Below are 21,630 nucleotides of genomic sequence, written 5' to 3'. Positions count from 1 at the left end.
TTTATTTCATTACAGTTTGAATACAAACAATGACATCCTACCAAAAAACCAACATTAGCATACATTGCAGACATGTCCAGCAACACCACTAATTCCCTCTTTCTTTATTTCAGGTGGTACTAACTGTACAGGAAAGAAGTGAAAAGCGGGGTATCATTCTGTTTTATGCTAACAGAAAATCTATCCACAGGTCAGTCCCCAGGTCTGTTGTTCTAAATGAGATGGCAATTATTGCAAATTATGCAATTTGTGATTCCTGTATTTTCTACTGTCTTCTCTTTCTGCAACACAAATGAAAGAATCCTGTCCCCCATCCTGCTATTCTGATGAGTCCAAGGAAACAGAGAGATCAGAGCTTACACCTTCCTTGGCAGGCCATCTTCCTGATATCAACATGAAATTAGTAACATAGCTCCTCTAAAAAACAGGTATGTGGGTACATAACAGACTGTGGCTCTCCACTGTAGGAATAACAGCTGTTAAATAAGAGTTTTTAGGTTTCAGGCATTAACTTGAGCCTGTGTGAAACTAAGTCACACAACTTTCTCACTCTGGCCTGAGAAATCGTAAGGAGGAATCTAAACAGAGAAGTAAAACAACCTTTGCAGGTGTTGTTTGTTGCCTTGTTATTTACTTGTAAGAAAGGTCAAGGGGTGTTGTTCCTAACTGTCCAATGATGGTTATGTGTTGGTTTCATGACGAATGAGAGTTTTACCTTTTCGGATCTGTTCAGAACTGTCTATAAAAGAAGACTGGTAAGAATAAAACTTTCTGCTTTTGCAAGCAAAGCTAGGGAGTCTGTGTCGTCACTTTCCTGCTCTTAACACAGCACAACACTCCACAACTTACAAACGCAAAATCCCATGAGGTGTTGATACCTTTTTACCAGAAAGCAGCACCAATGACCTATTATGTGTTACCAGAGGCAGGTTTGGACAACACATGCCCATTTTGCTATGCTTCCAGCCTGTTGGGAAGCTGCATGCCATGCCTGAAGTAACATGTGGCATCTCTCACAACACAACACTGTTCTACTGCCACGGTCCAAGAAGTACACATCACTTTAGACAGAGCACCGCCTGAAAGCATGTCTATGGAGGATTATACTGATCACAGGCATCCCTTTACCCTGGGAAATACAGATATAAACACAGAAATGTATGTTCAGATTAGGCAGCTTCAATGCAAAAGATTGTACTATCTTTTTTGCAACTCCTACCATATGTAGCAGAAGCCTTGCAAACAGCCACTCTACATCTACACAAATATAAACCAGGGCTAAATAACAGGACCTCCAATGTGTTTCAAACTGATTTTCAGGGCTCATATAATTTCTAATTTGTTAGGAAGAAATGCATGTTTACCCTCCAGGGAAAAGACAGGGCACAGGAGGAAGTAATTATGTACATAGTTAACACACTAATAATTTTGGAAGATAACTTTATGTGAACTACTAGCAGAAGCTAGTACTGGAGGCATACTTTGCCTGCACACTGAGACCTGAATCAGCCACAGCTGCATCACTCACAATACTCTTCGGCTTCTTTCTGAAAGTTTTCCTTGCTTTAGGAAATGCTCTGAAAATATAATGTGGTTTTTATTTAAGCTGTTCATTCATCAAGTTCAAAACTTACATTTTTTCTCATTTTGCTGTTGTCATCCTCTCCAGTACAATTATGCAAAGCCAAAGAAGCATCTGGGAACCCTCAACATAACATTTCCAAAACATGTGCAGAAATTGCTGTAAAATATGTCTGTAAAATCTCGTCCTGTGACACAACAAAAGAAGGGCTGAACTGATTCATTGCTGTGGCCAGCAGGGTGTGCCTTTTGCTTGTAGTTGTGAGCAGTTCTATCTGGCAGCCATCAAACCACAAAGAGGGTTTATTATACAGCTGTGCCTCACATGCCCATCCATCATCAGCACCTCACCTCTGATTTCATATGGAATACTGTTCACCAGCAAAAGAGCAAACGTCTGCAGGCACTAGAACATATACATGGTAACTGTAATAAATACTTTGTGGTTTTATCTAATTAATAAAATGGCTAATTAAATCATTCATATCACTGCCCGATCTTCTCTTGTGTCTGGAGCTGTATCTTCTCCCAGCTCCCAGAAGACTTCAAGTTGGCTCTCACGAAATACATATTGAAAGATCCTACACTTCTAGACAATAAGACAGTAATTACTCATTAACACTGCTTCTTGAATTTTTGGCTAATAATAAGCAGCTGTGTAAGATCTAAGTGAAAACACAATGGTTATTTTCCATGAAGATACTTACCTTTGCAGCATTAACACACACATGGACACACATCTGACTTGTACCTTAAAATTTCTGTTAAGTAATACATTAATACTGCTAAACACATATTTAGTTTGGGTTACTATATCCTCAAGAGCAGAACTATGTCAAAGTGAAGTCTTAACATACACTACATAAAGGTGGTAGGTGACTGCTAGGATGGTCAACAGGATGTTTAAACCTTAAAATGCTAGGTAAGCACTGGCATTCTAGCTGGAGGGAAAAAAAAAGAAGAGAGAGTAGACAGGCAATTTTCCAATATTCTGGGTTCTGAATATTCCATGGAGAGAAATAAAACAGAGTAGGAATGACTTCTTCCATAACAAGCAAAGAATATTTCCTTCATGGCATCAAGTGAGTCAGAAAAATGATCCAGCTGAACAGAGGTTTAGTGTCTTACCATTTTCCTCATGGCAATACTCCTGTCCTGCAATGCTGCATCTCCGAAAAACCATCTTATTTTCAGTGAGGGTTCCAGTCTTGTCAGAGAAAATATACTGAATCTGGCCAAGGTCTTCAGCAATATTTAGTGCTCGACACTGAATAGTTGAGTCTGTTTTCTCATGGTAAAAATCAATGTCATTCTGTATTAAATAAATTTGTCCCAATTTGACAATTTCAATTGAAACATAGAGAGAAACAGGGATCAAGACCTACCGAAACAAAACATAGGGATTAAATAAAACCAAAGTCTTTGGCCAGTTACAAACACTTTTTTAGCTTTACTGAAGCTGAAGAGTTACTTCAAGGATACAAATGAAATCAGAATAGGACCCATGTTCAAAGCAGAGCAGTTACCTGTAATAAAATTATCATCGTCCAGAACATATAGAAGCCTGCTAATGCTGGAGGACTCGATTTCCCATCTGGCCTGGGGATGTTAAAAAAAGGTATTTCGGAATACCTACTTATCCAAATTCCATGGCCTTGAAAACAAGGACAAGATAAAGTCAATCAGTTTTATGTAAAGTGTATCACAGCTCAGGGTTATTGTCTTAGCTCTTATACTCTGCAGTTCTTTGAAAGCTTTTAAACTACAATTTTATCTCTTGGGTTTTTTTCCCAAGAGGAATCCCAAGTGTTGTTACATACATGAATACCTTATCTGAATTCTATCAACAGTATCTATACTATCTCAAAATCGAAAAAATATCTATACTTATCTATAATATCTCAAAAATAAAGAAATACTAACTACACTTCACGGTTTTTCCCTCCAAAAAAACCCTCTGGCAATTAATTTTGTTATCCTTGCTTGTCCAGGTTTTAGCCTACCAGTGAACACATCATCATGCCATCATTTTAAAGTGCAATCTGAAGAAGTTTTTTTCTTAAAAATACATTTTTAACATTATTTTAAATATGTTTATTATCTTTCAGAAAAGTTCATCCATTTAGATTCACTCAAGCTAATCATTTAATCAATCCCTAAAATATCAAGTAAGTACAACCCTGGTCACACTAGGTCTCTCACCTCAATGTGTATACACATCTCATGTTACCTGAAAAATCCTAAGAGAAAAGTAGCAGTTTTGCAGAACAGTTAGTGAGAAAAAAGATGAATGGAGAAACAAGGCTCCAGATCCAAAACCACATCAGGAACACACTTCTTAACCACATCAGATTAAACACAACAACATGATCTTAGACCTCACAGCCCTCCCAACTTTCAGGAAATTACATATGGATGAAGAGTCACAAAGTCAATCAGCCCCAAAATAAAACACTATTGTAGGCTGAAAGAGGAAAATAGCAGAAATCTGAGTGATTTTCACTTACCCACTGCACCAGTTAAACACATCAAAAGTAGAAGCAGAACACACCAAAGAATATCAGTGTTCACTTTTCTTTCCAATTTACTGCGCTTGTAATGAGGGCCGCTGTTATTCAGCATAGCTTTGGTTTCATGACCTGCAACCAAAAAGGAGGCTGAAATTCTCTAATAATAGGTATCACAACTTCAAGTGCTTTATGTCTCTAAAGGTTTGGGAAACAGAGTATTTCTATTAACTAATATTTGAACAGCCATTATTAATACGAGCAAATAAGATTCTCCTACAATACATGACTTCTGTCTGAAAGATAACCGAACAAGTTAAGTCAAAATCTGTCATGTATATGTTAACTTTTATTAGCGTAATGTGGTGGTTTCACATTGATTGACATTTGGGGAAAGAAGTAAGAAACCACCCACAGAAGTGATTTCTTTGAGAGAAGCTGCTGGGAGCTTCCTCTGTGCCTGGGACAGGCCAATAGGTGGCTAGTTCTGAAAACTGACAACATTTTGCACCATTTAGAAATTAGGTCTGCCTGTGTGAGATCCACATTTTAAAAACAACCTGGGAATTCCCTCTCTTGAGCTTCTGGCCTCAGAAGGTAACTGAGCTCTGGTGTGGCCTGGGGGAGGCCAGGCTGGACCCCAGCGGCTCCCGGGCAGCAGATGGAGGCTGCGGGACGCAGGCTGGGTCTGGCCATGGCTGCTGACATCTCCCCAACACTAAACCCCCCATCCCAGCCTCCAGCTGCTGTGGGCAGAGGGAGGTGCCCAGCGTGGCCTGAAATCCAACACCTGCTGGATCCAGTGACTGCTTCAGCCACTAGGCGAGATATTAACCCTTTCACTACACAGATGAGACCTGCAGACCTAGTTCCTCTCTCCAGGGAGAGAAAAAGAGTGACAACACGTAGAAAGACAACATGAAAACACCAAGGTCAGTAAAGAAAGTCAAGCCTCAGATGGAAGGAGAATGAGGAGATGCCTAATGGGGCTGAAATATTCTTTTGGTAGGGCCATAGAGATAGGCAATGATACATTGAAATATTTCCTTTAATTCATGAGAGAGTTGGGGGGGAGGGGGATGATGAAGTGTTCAAACTGTAGATCTGAGCAGTTGATGAAGCCAAGCAGATGTTGGAGTAGCTGTGATCCCATGAGAAGCTTAAACAGAGAGAGAGAGAGAGGAAAATAATGAAGACCCTTTTCCCTCAGGGAGAGAAGAAGAAAACCTCTGTTCCCAGAGAGGATCACAGAAACAAATGAAGAAAACTTTTGCCTTTGAGCAACTCATCCTTAAAATAATACCCCATGAGTTTGTGGTCTATGGACACACCTCTAGGAGGGCTATGAAAATGGGAGGAATTTCACTTTTTGTCCAGGCGGCTGCTATTTGTGGAAATGAAAAGCCACAAGAGAACTGTTTCTTGTGGAGAAGTCTCCATGGCATGACAAGAGAAAACAACTCTCCCAGCAAAAACTGATGAAAGACTATTGTATAGTTGGTACTGCTTTAACACCCCAAGTTTTGTCTCTATGTTGTCAGTTGAGAAAAGAAAAGTTGGGCAGGGGGAGGAAAGGTGTTCTGGAAGTTTTATTCTGATGCTTCTTATTCTTGTAGTCCTGTTAATAAAGTTCCTTTATACCTTTTAAGTTTCAAGCCTGTTTTGCCCTTCTCCTAATCCATATCTCACAGCAAGAAATGAATAAGTGCACTGGTGATTTTAGCCAGCGCTAAAACCCACCGCATTATTTGGAGCATTGACCGGGAAACTCAAATTGGCCAATCTAAACCACTACACTTACATTAACTATCACTAATACTCTTTCCTATAGAAGCAACATCATTCTTGACCCTTCCAGATGATTTCAAACATTTTCTACAAAATCCTGTACCTGTGTTACAAGCATCTGGCTGGATACATCATATTGATTGGTGTAAAAAAACCTCTGTCCTTTCTACAAATTGTAGAACAGAACTAGAACAGCACTAGCTTCAATATTGGTTAAGAAAAAAGTCCTAAGCAAGTCATGCATTTCCATGTCCATATCAAAATCTCAGTTTACTACTGCAACTATCAAGTTCAGGAGGAGAACCTGTTCACACACAACAGATCCACCCTTCCAGAAATAATCACGGTTATCAGTTATTTACTGTTAAAACAGAAACAAACTTAATCTAGACAGGCATTAACATTTCTAGCTGCAGCTGCCTTCTGCTGCATCCAAGCTTTTACTCTCTCAATTCCCCTTTGTACAACACTACTTCTTAGGGCACACAACTGTCTTGTCTGCAAGGCAGTCTGTGAAAGCCAGGGTGGTTCACTAACCTGCATATACCACTATGCCTACCACAGCTTCTGTGTTTCTTACTGTGCATCCTCGGAGCAGTAAGTTTTCCTTGCTGAGACCCACTCGATCCATGTTTGAATGCTCACTGCAATAAAAAGCACATTGTGTCAGCTGTAGGACTCCAACAATTACCGATCAGGTTTTGCAAAACAATTAGGAAGCGATTTCCCAAAGAAGTTGCAAGTCACTGACTGCCATCCTGACATCTCTGATTGGACTTTTCAAATGAATGGAATGAAATCAATCACCCTTGAAAATCAGGGCATGTAAGCACTGCATTATAATTTCTTTTGCATTTAAAAGCCTAGCATTTGCCATCTGGCATATGAGAAGTAGGCAACACTACTGACAAGAGATCTGAGACAAATACTGGAAATCTGAAGCCCTATCCTATTCATATTATCAGCATCAGAAAATATTTGAAAAAAATATAAAATCTCATCCAAAATATACTGTGAGCACCATCACTCCTGTAGTATACTTTCAGTGCAGCTAGGCCCACTCTTTGACAAGCTGCTTCCTCAGACACTAAGATTTATATGTATTTATTTTTATTCTCAAATATCTAATGTGTCAGTGTGCAAAGCAAAGAATACAGACATTCTAAGTATCACAACCTGAAAACAGGTCACTCCATAAAACAGTATTTTGCTTTCTTATTATCTATAGAAACTCATAAACCTGTAAGAATCACAGAATCATAGAATGGCTGGGGTTGGAAGGGACCTTAAAGCTCATCTAGTCCCTTAAGGTCCCTTCCAACCCTAAACATGAAGGAAACCCCCTAACATAAACGCAGCCTGAAGAAAAGATACAGGCACACTGGTCAAAAGGATTTAGACCAACTGCCTGAAGGTTACACAAAACAAATCAGAGTAGGAAAGGAAGTCAGTCCTTCCGATTTCCAGTTCTAAGCAGCTTGCCCAGTCAGGCCATGGTCCAGACCAAATACTGTAGATACCATACGTTATGAAGAGCAGGTTTAAAACTGCTATTTCAAGTATGAAATATACATTTGCAAAACAGCCTAAGATGTTGAAAATATTTAATACAAAATAAAAAGCATCAGTGCCTCATCTGCTGCTCAGAAAATACTTCTGAAGCTCTGTCTCTTGAACTATGCTCAGAAACACAGTGGTGCAAACCAACCTCTATCTATCTATTTCTTAAAGCAAACATTACAAGATCTCCAGAAATTAGGAAGAATGCCAAATCAAATGACAATAGTTTAAAGAGCCATCAAACCTACTTACACAAAGCCTCGGAAACGAGTGAGGTCATTGTTAGGACTTTCACACTCTATTCTACTGGAAAATTCTTCTGGATCAATTTCAGAGACCTAAAGCCACGGGAAGGAAAAAAAAACTCAGAGAATTCAGACAAAATATGACAGAACTTCCAAACATCTAATAGTTATCTTCTAAACTATAGGTTGCTGGTGGTGTTGATGGTCTCCTACCCAGTATAAATCAGACTTACACACCATAGGACCTCCTAGAAAGTATTAAACACTGGCAAGTATCACTTGAATTGCTGATATTTTGAGATCACTGTAGAGGGAAAAAAATGAGTGGAAGGATGAGGAGGAATAAAAAAACACAAAAGCAGTAAGAACATTTGAAAGGCAGAGATTTCCCACAGATTCTTTCCGTGATATGAAAAAAAGAAAAAGAAGAGACACTGTCTTCTCTGCAAGCAGAATTTCTTGCAAACAGACTTTTTTTTCCAATACCATGACCAGGATGGTTTCCATGTTAACACAAAGAAAGCAGGTAGAGTTTTGCAATGATGTTTGAGACCTGTAAGTGCCAAAGAAATGGCTGCTATGAAAGACCAGAAGTACATGCTGCAAACAAAGAGCAGGTGAGCCCTTCAGTGAAAAGTCAAGTGAAACAAATCTCCTGTATTAATAAGAATGAAACATGACAAGAAGAGAAAAACCAAAAGGCCTTATCTTTGGAATTTGGAATCTGCTATTTGTGATTTAATTTCAATTACTGGCATATGAGTATGCTCTAGTATAACACAGGCTTGCCTCTGGTATAACTGAGTAATTTCCAAGTATTTCTGAGTACCTGCCACTAACTCTTTGGAAAGTCATTTGTTCTACTCTTTAAAAAACCCCAATGACCAATTTAAGGTTTCAAACTCCCAAGCATAATTCTCTAATTCACAGGTGTTACTGAATGTATCTTCTACATAATTACAGGTCTCTGAGAAGGCTGTAATCCATCAACTGGATGACTTCACACTGGCAGAATAACAACTGTGAGCTTAAAACACAATCCCATAAGTAGAATGTGAAACTCAGAAAACATCATATTGTTAACAAGTACTTTGTTAGCTTAACTAAAATACTCTTTTTGCTATGTTCTGCTGTATTGATGTGTTGCACGGTATTCACCTGAAGTCAATATAAACACAGCCTTTGACACACGGATACATTCAGTCTCTTTGCAAATTTAGTTAACTGTGAAAGACCTGTCTCTCCACTGACCCTTCTCATGTTGATTTGCACAGAAGGTACATTTCTGTAAAACGTACTACTTGATTGAAGCTTTTCAAGAATTTTGCACTGTACAATAATTATCCAAACAAGAACTACTCTCAAAGTGAAATAGTCATAGCAGTCAATTCTTTTCTTCTACTGGAAACATCTAAATATATATTGCTGGTGGTACTTCTTGTAATACACCTTGAAACAGCAAGCTGTGAAACTCTGGGTGTAATCTATAGTGGACACAGCTGTCTATACTCTTGCCAGCACAAAACAGAGGTTACAAAAACTGTGTCCACAAGCAGATATCTTGATATGGACACTCAGATCTTCCTGGATTATACATTTAAATTCTGTATTTTTTCATTATAATTGTAATTTTGGCAAAGCGAACACAGAGTAGAAGCCTTTGTACATTAATTCTTGAGATATTTTCCTGTTTCATAGCAGAAACTAGAATTACTTGGATTTTGTGTAAAGATCCTTAAAGAAGGGAGACAATAAAGATGGAAATTGACTAAGGGAGCTGAGAATGATAGGCTCTGCATCAGACACTGAAATGGGAAAATGCAGATTTCCAAGGCTAAGCCTGCTTGCTGTGGCTGTGCTGTGTTACTGACACATACACTATTTGATAACATAGCATGGGAATGGAGTGGGTGTATGGCTAAGGTGGAAGAGGAATGCCTTTGATCAACTTGGATTAGGCTTCCCAGAAGAAAAGAACTGCACTTTCCATTAGTTTGAGGATGTTGCAGCCAGGACACGATTCAGTCACTAGCCATGCCGGCTGAGAAGGAAACTACTGGTGCAGTTCTTTGCTATCTCCTATAATCTAATAGGAAATATTCACTGTTCACTGTCTTAGTGCTAATGGCATATTAACTTCTCCACCCCTGTGAACCTGTCTGTGGTTCAGCTAACCATATGCTGTGGTTGAGAGATTGAGGAAAAGGAGATTGAACCCTTCCTAAGAGGAAGCAACATTTGAGTATCTTGAAAGCAGCAGAGCAGTGTCAGTTTGTTCACAAAATAGCTCATCATCCTCCCTATCCTGTTTTGTGTATTTCTCTTTGAATGCCAAGATGGTTGGAGACACTGTGTTCTATGCCTCATTGCCCACTGCTATTTAAGAAGCCTTAAGTTACTTTTTCAATTTCTTTCCTGTTATCATTTACACATTGAAAAAATAATAAAAAAATCACTATGAGAGTTTCAGGTCCTGCCTCTTGCTTTCATTTTGCCTTGCCTTCTCTTAAAGGAATCCTACGTGCATGAACAGGTGCCCCATTAATAAACTTTCTCATTATGTTTCTACTTGCTTAGTCAAAAGGAAGCAGGATGTAACAACCTTGGAAGCAGGCTAAGACTCCATACTTCTTTTCTTCATCTGTTGTTTAATTTGATGTTGTTTATTCCTTTTCTTCTTAGGTTAAGAAGTGGGAGAGGTCAGGCAGCCAACCCCTTTCATGGCACTGTCAGTTTTGCTCAGCCTGAGTTTACAAGGACAAATTCCCAGGCTGGAGTGCAGGTGGAGATGCACTTGAGGTCTGTGAAACAGACCATGGCTGTAGATTCAGAAACCAAGCAATCCTGACAAGAAGACTCTACAATAACTATAATTTTATTTTTTTTTCCTATTTGATGACAAAAAATGAATGGTCTTGAATGGTGAAGGAATTGACGGGTTTTTTTGGACAGCATGATTCTTCCTAGAATTTTGGTACAAGTTTCCAGAAAATAAAAATATCAGTCTCTTTCTTAAATGGGACTCAAATCAGACCTTGGTAGCAGGAGCTAAGGTGTAAGAACTGGGCCACCTCAGTATGCTGTAAGCCTGAAGAACCATTGGAATTTTGCTTTGTGTAATAATATGTATACACAAAAGGATCAAACAGTCCTTCCTGTCTTTCTGTTTTAAGATTAAATCAAGAAATAAAAATAAAAACAGAAATAAAAGTAAAATTAAGCATGTGACTGTTATAGGGGATAACAGCTTTGTTCACGGACAGCACATCATGCCTTTGGTATTACTGTACCCACTAAGTAATGGCACCTAGAGACAACTTCTCACTTCCTCACCACTGCTGTAAATTCAGAGGCAGTTCAGGTAATTTTGTCTCCAGAGGACTAAACAGTTTGTTGTTATGGACAACACTGAAGCTCCCTGCTGTTATTTTAAGTGTGGTGTTTCAGCAGCAGAACTGAAGACTACAGAAATGTCAGGATTCTTTAATCTTTTAATTTGTATTTTTTGTTCCAATCTCTAGCATTTTGGCTGCTAGGTATAATATTGAAGTGTTATGTGGGAGTAACAAAGCATTTGCAATGTGAAGAAATAGTGAAAAAGATAGTATTGCTCTTCTCTCCTGGTCATTATATAGCACAGAAGTCCCTTCTAAAAATCTCCAATTTCTTACCCATAACATGTTATGTACCGTAAGTAACTCCTTAAGGTTTACCCGAATAATTAATTTCACTGTTTTTCATTACTTGAAATAGACCTGTCTTTCTCTGGGTTATGTGAACATGCAAAGATTTGCTCCAAAACCACTCTAGCAACGAATTAGAACTGTGTTACCTAGTACCTTGATTTTCAGATGGGGATTGCTGAACTACCATGAATTAGGCAGTCTAGAGGGCTGAGTTGTTTGGGTTTTTTTAGTTCACCGCCTATCATGTCAGCATTCTTACACCACTAGAAAAGAACAATTCTCACCTGCTCTGAATATCCTCTCACCACCTGTCTCTGCTTTAGATTGGTTTCTCCGTCAAGGCCTGCAGTTTCAATGTAACAGATCCCATCCGGGTCACTAGAATATAACAGCACCATGTCAGCAGGAATGATTTCATTACGTGAAAGCCGGACGAAGTCCCCAACATTGACATTTTTCCAGCACTCATCTATGTATTTCTTCTCTTTCCTGGAATACACAGAAGAACAGTGATTTTTTACAAATGCATAACCTGAAACAGAAAAACCTAGAGGTGCTATTTGTACACACATCAAAAGTGACATTTTCCAAAACACATGTTTTCCCACATGTGAAACAAAGCTTGGAAGAAAGAAAAAATACCATTCACAATACTTCCTTTATCTTTTTATTTTACAACTTGGAATATCCTTTTATGACAGGTATAAAAGAAAAATAATTATGTGGGCATATATGTGGGCACAATTATGCCCCATATGCCCACTGATATATACTTAAAGTTTTTTGATAGTTAATTCAGAATATAATCAGTTTGCATTCCTATCTTTTTATTATCCATGATAACTGTCCAGCAGAGCGGCCACTAGCAGACTCCCTGCCTGATTTGCACCCACAGTGTGTAACATTGCAGTCCTGCACGGTGGAACAAGATGCTAACACTCACACCAAACTGAGTGATGCACTCAAGCAGAAAAATATCTTGTTCTGTTTGGGCAAGTGGTATCACACTATGAGTAAAATATGATGCTATTAATGAGCGATAAACTAGCAGCCTTTCAATGTCCATGCAGCCATTTCAGAGGAATTAAAAATACACCTTTCAAAACAAATGCTATGTACAACAATGCTTAACTAGTCAAAGTACCTTGGTTAACATACTACAGACACATACATGAACTCATTTGTCTCAAAGCAAAAGGTTTTTTTTGCAGATTCTACACTAATTTGATAACCATTTAACAAAACTGGTAATCAAGTCTAAACTAGTCCCTGAGTGAACTGATCTAAATAGCTCTGCTTTGAGCAGGGAGTTAAGACTAAATGACTTTCAGAAACCTTTTCCAAATTACATTATTTTAGGTTACTGTAAGTATCCAGAAGGTAACCAAAAGAGTTATCACCAACTTTTTCATGATAGTCATAATCAAATCATATAATAATAACAATAAATAAAATAAATCAAGTAATAACAATAAACCACAAAGTTTGTTGTCTCTTACCTGCAATATACTTTGGTTACTAAGTTGTTTATCTGTTTATCCATTTTGTACCTTGAGTAATCTTCCAGACCATCTTTCACTGCAATGATTGTAAGAACCCCTACCAGAGGTAGCATTGTAATTTCTTTTTGGAAAGCTTCAACCAAAGGAACCCAGTTTAGGACAACTAGAAATAGGAAATACAAATTGGCAACTCTGAAACAAAGAGAAAACACAAGATTTAGCCATGCTAGCAGACAATGGTCCTTATTTCCTCACTCCATGCTATACAAACATTTAAGTTATCAGCGATTTATCTTTTCTTCACCTGCAATTTAAGGAATAACTCTCCAGAACTCTGTTTTCACTCTCTAGTCAAGAGATTACTTAGCAACACAGTCGCTTAACATACATGATCAGTTAATGCAGAAACCAAGAATTCTCCTGTATTTCAAAACTATCCTTCAGGCACATGTTTTCCAGAGTGAGGCACTGGTGAATTTGCACTCTGAAATTTCTTGGTCCTTTAAACTTAACTTTATCATCTATTAGGGAAGATGACATCTTTTAAAAAGGAAGGCATCCTGTAACCTCCCCGCAGAGCTTGACAGATCAGCAGTTCTCCAAGCAGAAGGAAGATTAAAAAAAATTGGCAAGAGAGAAAGACATGAAGGAAGGAGAAAAAGACATTTGCAGGAAATAAGTGGAAAGATCCTACTGCTGATTGGTATGTGGCAGTGCTCCAAGAGCAAGGAATAGTTCAATAGTCCAAAGAACAGACTAAGTGGAAAGTACATAAGCTAAGGAGAAAAGGATTAGCTCAACAATGATGATACTCGAGAAACTTTGGCCATATAATGTATCTTTTCAGAAGTAATAGGTCAGCAGGAGGAATAATTTTTTAATATGCAGTAACACACACAAATATTTAAATAGAAGGATTCAGCTTAAGAAGAATTACCACAATCAAAAAGGACTTCCTTACCTGTGAAATTGTTCAAATAAATTCCGTGGTAAAAAATTCAGTAAAGTATACCTAGTAGTCCGTATTTTGTTGTTCATGTACAGTTTTGATACCTTTTCATACTCTTCTTTAAAATGTCCCAAACATGGTATCACTATCCTATGTTTGCCAGTAGTTTTTGATGACTGATAGCACTTGCTACTTGAATTGTTGCTGCTGCATTCTCTGCCCTCTGTTGCTATCAGTCGCTGCCAGCGGTATCGGGCCCAGCGGATGGGATCTGCCATTGCACCTGAAACACTTTATAGTCCAAGGAGTGTCATCTCTCTAGAAATGTTTGAAAATACAGCAAGTTAGACAACAATTCTGTAAGGCTTTTCAACGAAAAGTCACAGCCACAAGAATGAGAAGAGGCTCATTTTGAATGAGCCTCAAGAAAAAGGTAATTTTCATAATGAACCCAACCCAGACTGTTAATAGGTAAGGTAAGGAACTTCTGCATCAAATAATGAATTTATCTCAATTTCATCAAACCTTTCAGGGTCCTCCTATAATCTGATTACTCTGTTTAAAATGCACAGTATTTTTGTAATAGCAGTCCACCCACCAGTTTCTCATGCTGCAGGATCATGCAGAAAGGCAGACAAGCTGCTAATTCTGCAGAGAACAGCATTTTGAAAGGAACCCTCATCTCAGACACTGCAGTCCATGCTGATGGTTAACAAACCTTATTAAACTCAGAAGTCAAAAATCTAGCAATATGCATCTGAACACAGCCTTAGACACAAAGTGAGGAATTGCCAGTGAAAGGCACTAAGTAGCTATCATCAACAAAACTTCTTCCAGTGAATTAGAAAGAGGTTTGAGAACTTTTAACAACTGACAGAGGATGAGTAAATTTCATGCCAATGCTGCTTCTTTATCTAACTAAGCTCTAACATTCTATAAAGGAATTTGTTTTCCTACAGAAAGCAAAAGTTCACAGCTATAGGTGATACTCACTTACAGCTATACGTATTGCTTACTTTATCAAATCACTCAATATAGTCAGAAAGGCCACCTGCACAAACCATGCCTTAGTAGACGCTCAAAAGTGCTGTTTTTATAACAAAGTTTTTTACAATTTGAAAGTTTTAACTAATGGTTGCTACACTTCTTGTATCACTTCTTCCATAGAACATTTCATGCTACATTTGTTTAAAACCATAAACTGCAAGAGCTCAGAATCACCAGTGCTTCTCACTTCAGTTTACTTTACTTGCATCTCTTACTACCTGCATAGATTGTAGCAAATTTTTTTACTAAATCCTGTTCCTAAGTTCCCCCACAAAAGCTGCTTCTAAAATTTGTTGGATCTCCCTAAATGAAATCTCTTCACAACAGATTCTCCTGTGTGGTTACCAAACTAATCCTGACTTTGGTTTCAATCAATTGAAGCTTCTGTTCATATGGTATCTTTCTCTTCTGTTGACAAATGTCACTCTGTCCTGCTCAGATTCCTCCAAAATGTTACTCTAAATAGTAATTTTCCAAACTATCAACTTGACTATTTTATCCAGACTATCTTCTCTTACATATCTTCCTTGATTCTTCTATTAAAACTGCAGAATTCTTGACACATGAGCACAATGCCCTCACCAGGTCCTCTAAAAATTGGGTACTATTTGTATCTCCACATTAACCAATTCTGTTCTGAAAAATAAGATTCTCCAAACTTCCTAAAAAGCCTGGACCTCTGTGTCACTACCCTGCAGCTAGAAAGCTTTTATCTAATGTTTATCTAGCCTCTTCCTCTCATCAAATTAAGATGGGACATTTTTGTTCTATCACCATTAGATGTAGATAGCCATTGACTGTCACAGTGTCCTGGAAGACTGTAACCACGTACATGAAAGTCATGCTCTTTAGAAACCATGACCTGCACCTGAAGGAGACAAAAACCAAAACAAAACCCTCTATATAGCATTTCCTCTCAGAATCCCCTAGCAGTACCTTACTGCTCTTCCAAGACTGTTCTGCAGTGCTCCTCCAGACAACATAAGGGGCTAGTCTGTGCAAAAGGCTTTCTTTTTTTTTCCTCAGTCCTAAACCTTGTGGTCTCAGTAATCATCAGACTACCAAAGGTTGCAAGGGAATGCAGCTGTGTCTGAGACTTCTTAGAGAAGCAAGAAAGACGAGGTTGTGAAGATTTTCTGAAATGCATGTCATCCTCTTATTTTCACAGAATGTGGCATCTTTATTTCCTCTAATCCTACTGCCTAGGAGACAGTTTCCAGAGGGACTGCCTTCTGCATACAGGTTACCATCCCATTTTAGTCAGGGCCAGCCTTCCCTCCAGAAATGCAAACTGCCATTTAGAAGCAGCTGCTTCACACCAATGACTCATTTTGAGTGTAGGGCTACCATACAGTCATATATATGAACACTGATCCGTACACACCTGAAAGAGATGCTTCAGTTAATTTACACTGAGCCTGAGAACATGTCTAAAGCTTGAAAGGTCTTCAAAAATGTTTAGGGACTGCAGAACGTACTGCTAGTGGAGTCCATACATGACTATGCAGATTTCAATACACCTAGTATTCTCAAATGCCCAAATTAACACAGGGCTATCAACAAATGTCAGGACTGAATTAAAGAACAAAGTACTGGAAATTAAAGAATTTTAAAAGATAGCTGGCTGAAAAGAGGTAGGTTTGGAGTTTTTTTTCTGCAATCAAAAATTTCAGCAGTTCAATGGTTAAAAAAATCCCAAACTTCTGGATTTTGGATGGCATCCTGAAGGCTTGGCTATTTTGAGGAAACAACAATTCTCCTTACCTGTCTCTGCTGTGACAAATCAGTAATTGCACCAACAGGTTTTATACAATGAGAGGCCTTTTAAAATAAATGCTTGCTTTAACTAAAAATATGCTGGATTACCAGGGAGAGTTCTCACATGATTTCTTCTGTTAAATTTATCAGACTCCTTCAAGCTTTCATCTTTAGCATGAATCATACAGGGTCTGTCAATTAACCACACATTTGCCCAATAATCTGACATATATCTACACACTGTTAAAGTGTACAATGACCTAGTAGCCAACTTAAGTAAGTAAATGCCAGGAAATTTCACAAGATGCTGCCAGCCAGGTATTTCAGAGAAGGTTGTATTTCTAGTGAAAATCACGCTTGTTTTTGTAAGACCAGGCAAACAAACATCTGATATTGATGAAGAAGGAAGGAATTCTTTCTCAATCTCCCAGGACTAATGGGAATGCAGAAGTTTTAAACAGGACATCCTGTCCATTCAGTGAAAATTATATAGGCAAAATAACCTATATAGCTGAAATACATCTCACAAATTTCAAAACCTTCTAAATTCTAATTTTTTTTTTTTTACATAATGTTTTATCTTTTCTAGTATTTGATACCCAGTGACCACTATTTATAAAAAATAAAGCAGTTGGGGAAAGCACGGAGGAAGAGAAGTGGTCATTTTAACATGACAGCACATTAAAGTGGAATTCTTCACCACTGGATGAGGAGCTAATAGTTTAAACTGCATATGCAATGCTGAAAAGCAGTCACCCCCCACCTCATAGTATCTCTCTGACTCCTGACACAGTTCCAAAACCTCTGCCCCACCCTTCCTCAGGAGCTTAAAAAAGAACAGGAAACATCAGATTCAGTTCTGTGCACCGCATACTTTGTCAGTATCTATAGTATTCTAATGTAACTTCTTCTAACAAAACTGAAGATTGTAGAGATGAGAAATAACTAACACAAATCCACCACACTGGAAATACTGTATGAAAAATAACAAGTAATCTATGATCAGAGAAGTGACTCAGACAATTAACAGACATCTTGGGAAAAAAGTATCTGAATCTCATACTCTGCCATAATTCCCTCTGACTCACCTGGGATTTGACTGAGCTACTATTTTGCAAATGATTTTTTTTTTAATAATTTGCATTGCCATTTTAAAATATCACTTTGGAGGATTCAAACTTCAGAAACCTCTTCTGCACTTCTTAACTCTTCTGAGTAATTTTATTCTTCTTCCTCATTAAATTTAGTTCATAAAGTATTGAACACATTTTCTGTGGTCAGGAGTTTCATCAGCTTCACATTAGATATTTTAAAGGATTAAGTCACCAAAGATCAAATAAAAGCTATTTTAAACAATTTTTCTAAGAAATCAATTCCCTTAAAACATTTGACCATTTTGTCATGTTATTTTTCATAGCCAAGTCTTGAGTTCCCCAGCTAATGTGAACTTAAAGCAGTAACACAAAATGGCAGATACCTCTTTAAACACTGGCAAACGATCCACAAGTTACTCTGAAGCACTATTTTTAGTAGTTTATTTCTAAAAAATGTGTTTATGTTTAAAGCCCCCAAGAATAATATTCATGTATTCGAAAACAGGAAGCCTAAATGATCACATGCTAAGTTTTGAGGACAGCCTCACACAAGCTAGCCTGTCCTCATTTTCACGCTATTACACTACTCAAGTGAACACTCTTGATCTTGCTACACGGAAACAGCTGATACAGAGGCAATTCAGATATGTCTTACACTCGAAAAAGGAGTGTAAGCTTACTACTTCTTGTAGTAAGCTTACCAATTGTTAGTAAAATAATGATAATGATGAAATGTGGAAGGAAATTATATGACACTAGATTTATTTTGTTTCTTGTTTGTTTTTCTACACCAGTTCCTTCATGTGCTCTGATTCTTTCCTCTTTTTATAAAAGCACTTTGGGCTACGTAAAACTGAAGGGACTAGATACAGGTTAACAGGAAATAGCTGGCTGTTATACCTTTGTTACAGCAAGGCACAGCAGCATCATTTTTAACACAGAACAGATCAACACTACACACTCTCCATGTCTGACCATCCTATTATCACAATAAAAACAGGCTTTGAGAACCCTCTGCTAGTGATAATGCTTAGGAAGCCCCTACTTTTAAATGGTCTCTTCCCTGGAAGAAGGACCTTGCATCATAAAGCCCCATGTAAGCGTTCTCTTGCATGTGTATTTCATGTCCCTAAGCTCTTATCTTTTCTCATCACTTCCACTGTCTGTTAAATATTCTGTCAGCTTTGTGAAGTACCACCTGCACATCTACATGCAAGCCTTTGCTCCTAGCTTTCCTGGTGTGGAATGGAGCTGACACTAAAAACTCCTTAGTTCCAGTTATATTATTGGTAGCCTTAAGCAAATCACTTAGCAATCACTGACCTCTCTCATACTAGATAATTTCTTAAAATCATCAGCAAAAGAGATGTGTAGATAATTTAGCCTATGTTTATCCTGCTCTGGAACTGCACCTTACTATTATGTGGTCATTTGCTCACATGTCATATGAAGTACCTAACCATTTTCCCTGGCTTCTCCTAACCACTTCCTCCCTTCTGTCAACATCCTTCTCTTTTGCTATGATCTCCAAATAATTAGTCCTCATTCTTCTTTCAGAAAGTTCTTTATTAAAGGCACTTGGTAAATGTGCATTTAATGACATATTTGACAAGAATGTTCCCCAGACCTTTGACACATGTGTGCTTATGGTGTGTGTCTCTATCCTACTCCTTCTCAAGAAGTGTGCAGTAGGCCTTCATCTGGGATAGTTTCCAGTAGGAAGTAATAAATCAATTCTTGGCAAACAGAAATGCAATAAAAAAAAATTCATTATCTCACCCGAAAAATTTCTACAGCACCTAAAAGGCAAGCAAGCTAGACAATGAATCTCCCAGCAACGACCCTTTTTCCTTCTTCCCCACATGAATATATCCAGATGTTCTGCAGGTCTGAGGTTCTGGGTGACCAGTGAATACAAAAAATTCTATCCTAGATGAAGTCACACTACATAATGCTGTGGAAGAGTGGATCATCCCCAATCCACACAACAGTCCCATTTAAACCTCTTAGCAGGGGTCACTGCAAAGGTTCACCAGCACTTTTATCACTACACTGACAGAACTATACAGGCTAAAAGTTAAAAACTCCTCCTAATCATCTTTTAAAACTCAGAAGCTAGCAGAAAATGAAGAAGGTTCAGGGAACCAGGGCCTAAAGATTAATTTACACTCTGAAGAACAAATACTTATTTTCTCTTAAGGTATGACTATCTTTCCACACAGGTGTCTCTTTAGCCTATGGTCAGGCAGCATTTAGTCACTACAGATGCTTTGCTATCTGTGAAATTCATATGAATTTCACAGTAATACTGTGGCATGGGTCTCATGTTAAAAATTTATACCGGTGTTCATGGAATACAGAACAATGTGTGTTTGGTTTTTTCGGTTTTCTGGATTTTTTTTGTAGCTGTGTACACTCCCTATGCTATCATAAATACTTTTAAGAGAAATAATTGGCGGTATTGCTGGTTTTTAAAGGGCCAAAACTCTATTGTGTACATAAGGTCTAGCATACTCATTGAAATTTATACTGAAAATACCTATTACAGCAATAAACTCTACTTGAACTCCTAAAATACTAGATTAGCTCTCTATTTTTTTCTATTCTTCTGGTTTTCTACATTATCAGCTACTCAAAAGTTCCATATATTCCTAAGGCATACACTGAGGTTTTCAGGTCTAATGCTCTAGGGCTAGTGAATTTCCGACAAAACCAGCTCTTGAACCTCAGGTTCAAGATTGCCAAAGAGCAACAAAACCTGCCTACTGCTTGGGAATATATTGACAGGAATAACCTGTGAATCCACTTTAACCACCAGAGACTTCCTGTGAGACTATAAAACATGATTCTTGAGATATTATTTCAAACCTGACAGTGAGAAGTAACCTATAGCAACTGAGGGCTCAATTACAAATGTGTATCTTTAAAGGTTTTATCAATAAAAATGAAGCCAAAATATATAGAAGTGTAAAAGCAAAATATGCAAGGAGTTAAGAATGCTGAAACTCTTACCCTACTAACCCCAAAACTATCTAAGACACTAGATAATCACTGCTGTTAGTAGCTGAACTGAGTTAGAAGTTAACACTGAACAGTTGCTCTCACTTCTACCTTCTACTCCTGGCTTAGTCAACTCCTTCATAATGAGTCTGGTACTTACTGAACCTGGTTCTCACTAATCTGCAAGACCTTTTACTAACTCAAATATAGTAACATCACTGGATCTCCCAATCCATCATTACAGCTGTTAAAGTACTCATGTTGGCACAAGCAAGGTGGGACAGTAATGCCTAATTAGAGAGTATGTTTGAGTACTCATGTAGACCACTTGGTCCCAATTTCAGTCGAGTTTTTGTTAAAAACATGTCACCTCTGGTTATTGCCTTTGAAATTCAGATCATCCAGGGCAGTGGGAATTAAATAAAGAATGTGATCCTCGCCTGTCAGTCCTACCTTTTGCTCCTGTAAACAGTAAGTACCCACACTAAGTGTAAAAATTCAGTCTAAAACAATGGCTTTGGACCAGCTTTGGAGTCACACAGAAGAGCTAAGTGAATTCAATTCCACTCCAATCCTAGGTAAACCACTTAGTGCTCTTTCTGCTGGAAACCACTAGTAATGAAAACAAGAATAATGACAATTCTGTTATCTTTTGGTGATGATATGAAGACAAATATGTTTTTAAATACGAAGTTTCTTAACACTTTACTCATTGAGACGTCAGATGTAAATACCCTGTAAGTACTACCTTGCAAGTATTAAAATCATAGTAATTTTGATTTTAGAAGTACATTTTTCTTCACTAGCTGTCTTTCTGATATGAACTTGGATTATTCTTACCCATCTTTTTCATAGTTAAGTCCAGTAACTACTGCTGTGCTCCAACCCTGTGAGTGAAGATGTGCACTCTGCA

General features: G+C 38.0%; 1 protein-coding gene across 1 annotated transcript in view; it reads right to left on the bottom strand.

The window, feature by feature from the left end:
• The window catches only part of ATP10D (ATPase phospholipid transporting 10D (putative)), a 40,583-nt gene that overhangs the window by 17,762 nt on the left and 1,191 nt on the right, over window positions 1-21,630 (bottom strand). The window contains 8 exon segments of the mRNA XM_023925265.2: window positions 2,710-2,962; window positions 3,108-3,235; window positions 4,089-4,220; window positions 6,414-6,520; window positions 7,689-7,774; window positions 11,652-11,856; window positions 12,867-13,061; window positions 13,831-14,136. Of these exon segments, the coding sequence (XP_023781033.2) occupies window positions 2,710-2,962; window positions 3,108-3,235; window positions 4,089-4,220; window positions 6,414-6,520; window positions 7,689-7,774; window positions 11,652-11,856; window positions 12,867-13,061; window positions 13,831-14,096 (1,372 nt within the window). The 5' untranslated portion in view covers window positions 14,097-14,136.

Source organism: Cyanistes caeruleus, chromosome 5, assembly GCF_971803275.1.
Source record: "Cyanistes caeruleus chromosome 5, bCyaCae1.hap1.1, whole genome shotgun sequence".
In the NCBI taxonomy this organism is placed as follows: domain Eukaryota; kingdom Metazoa; phylum Chordata; class Aves; order Passeriformes; family Paridae; genus Cyanistes; species Cyanistes caeruleus.
Note: the sequence above shows the minus strand (reverse complement) of the source record. Positions and strands in the feature narration are given on the sequence as shown.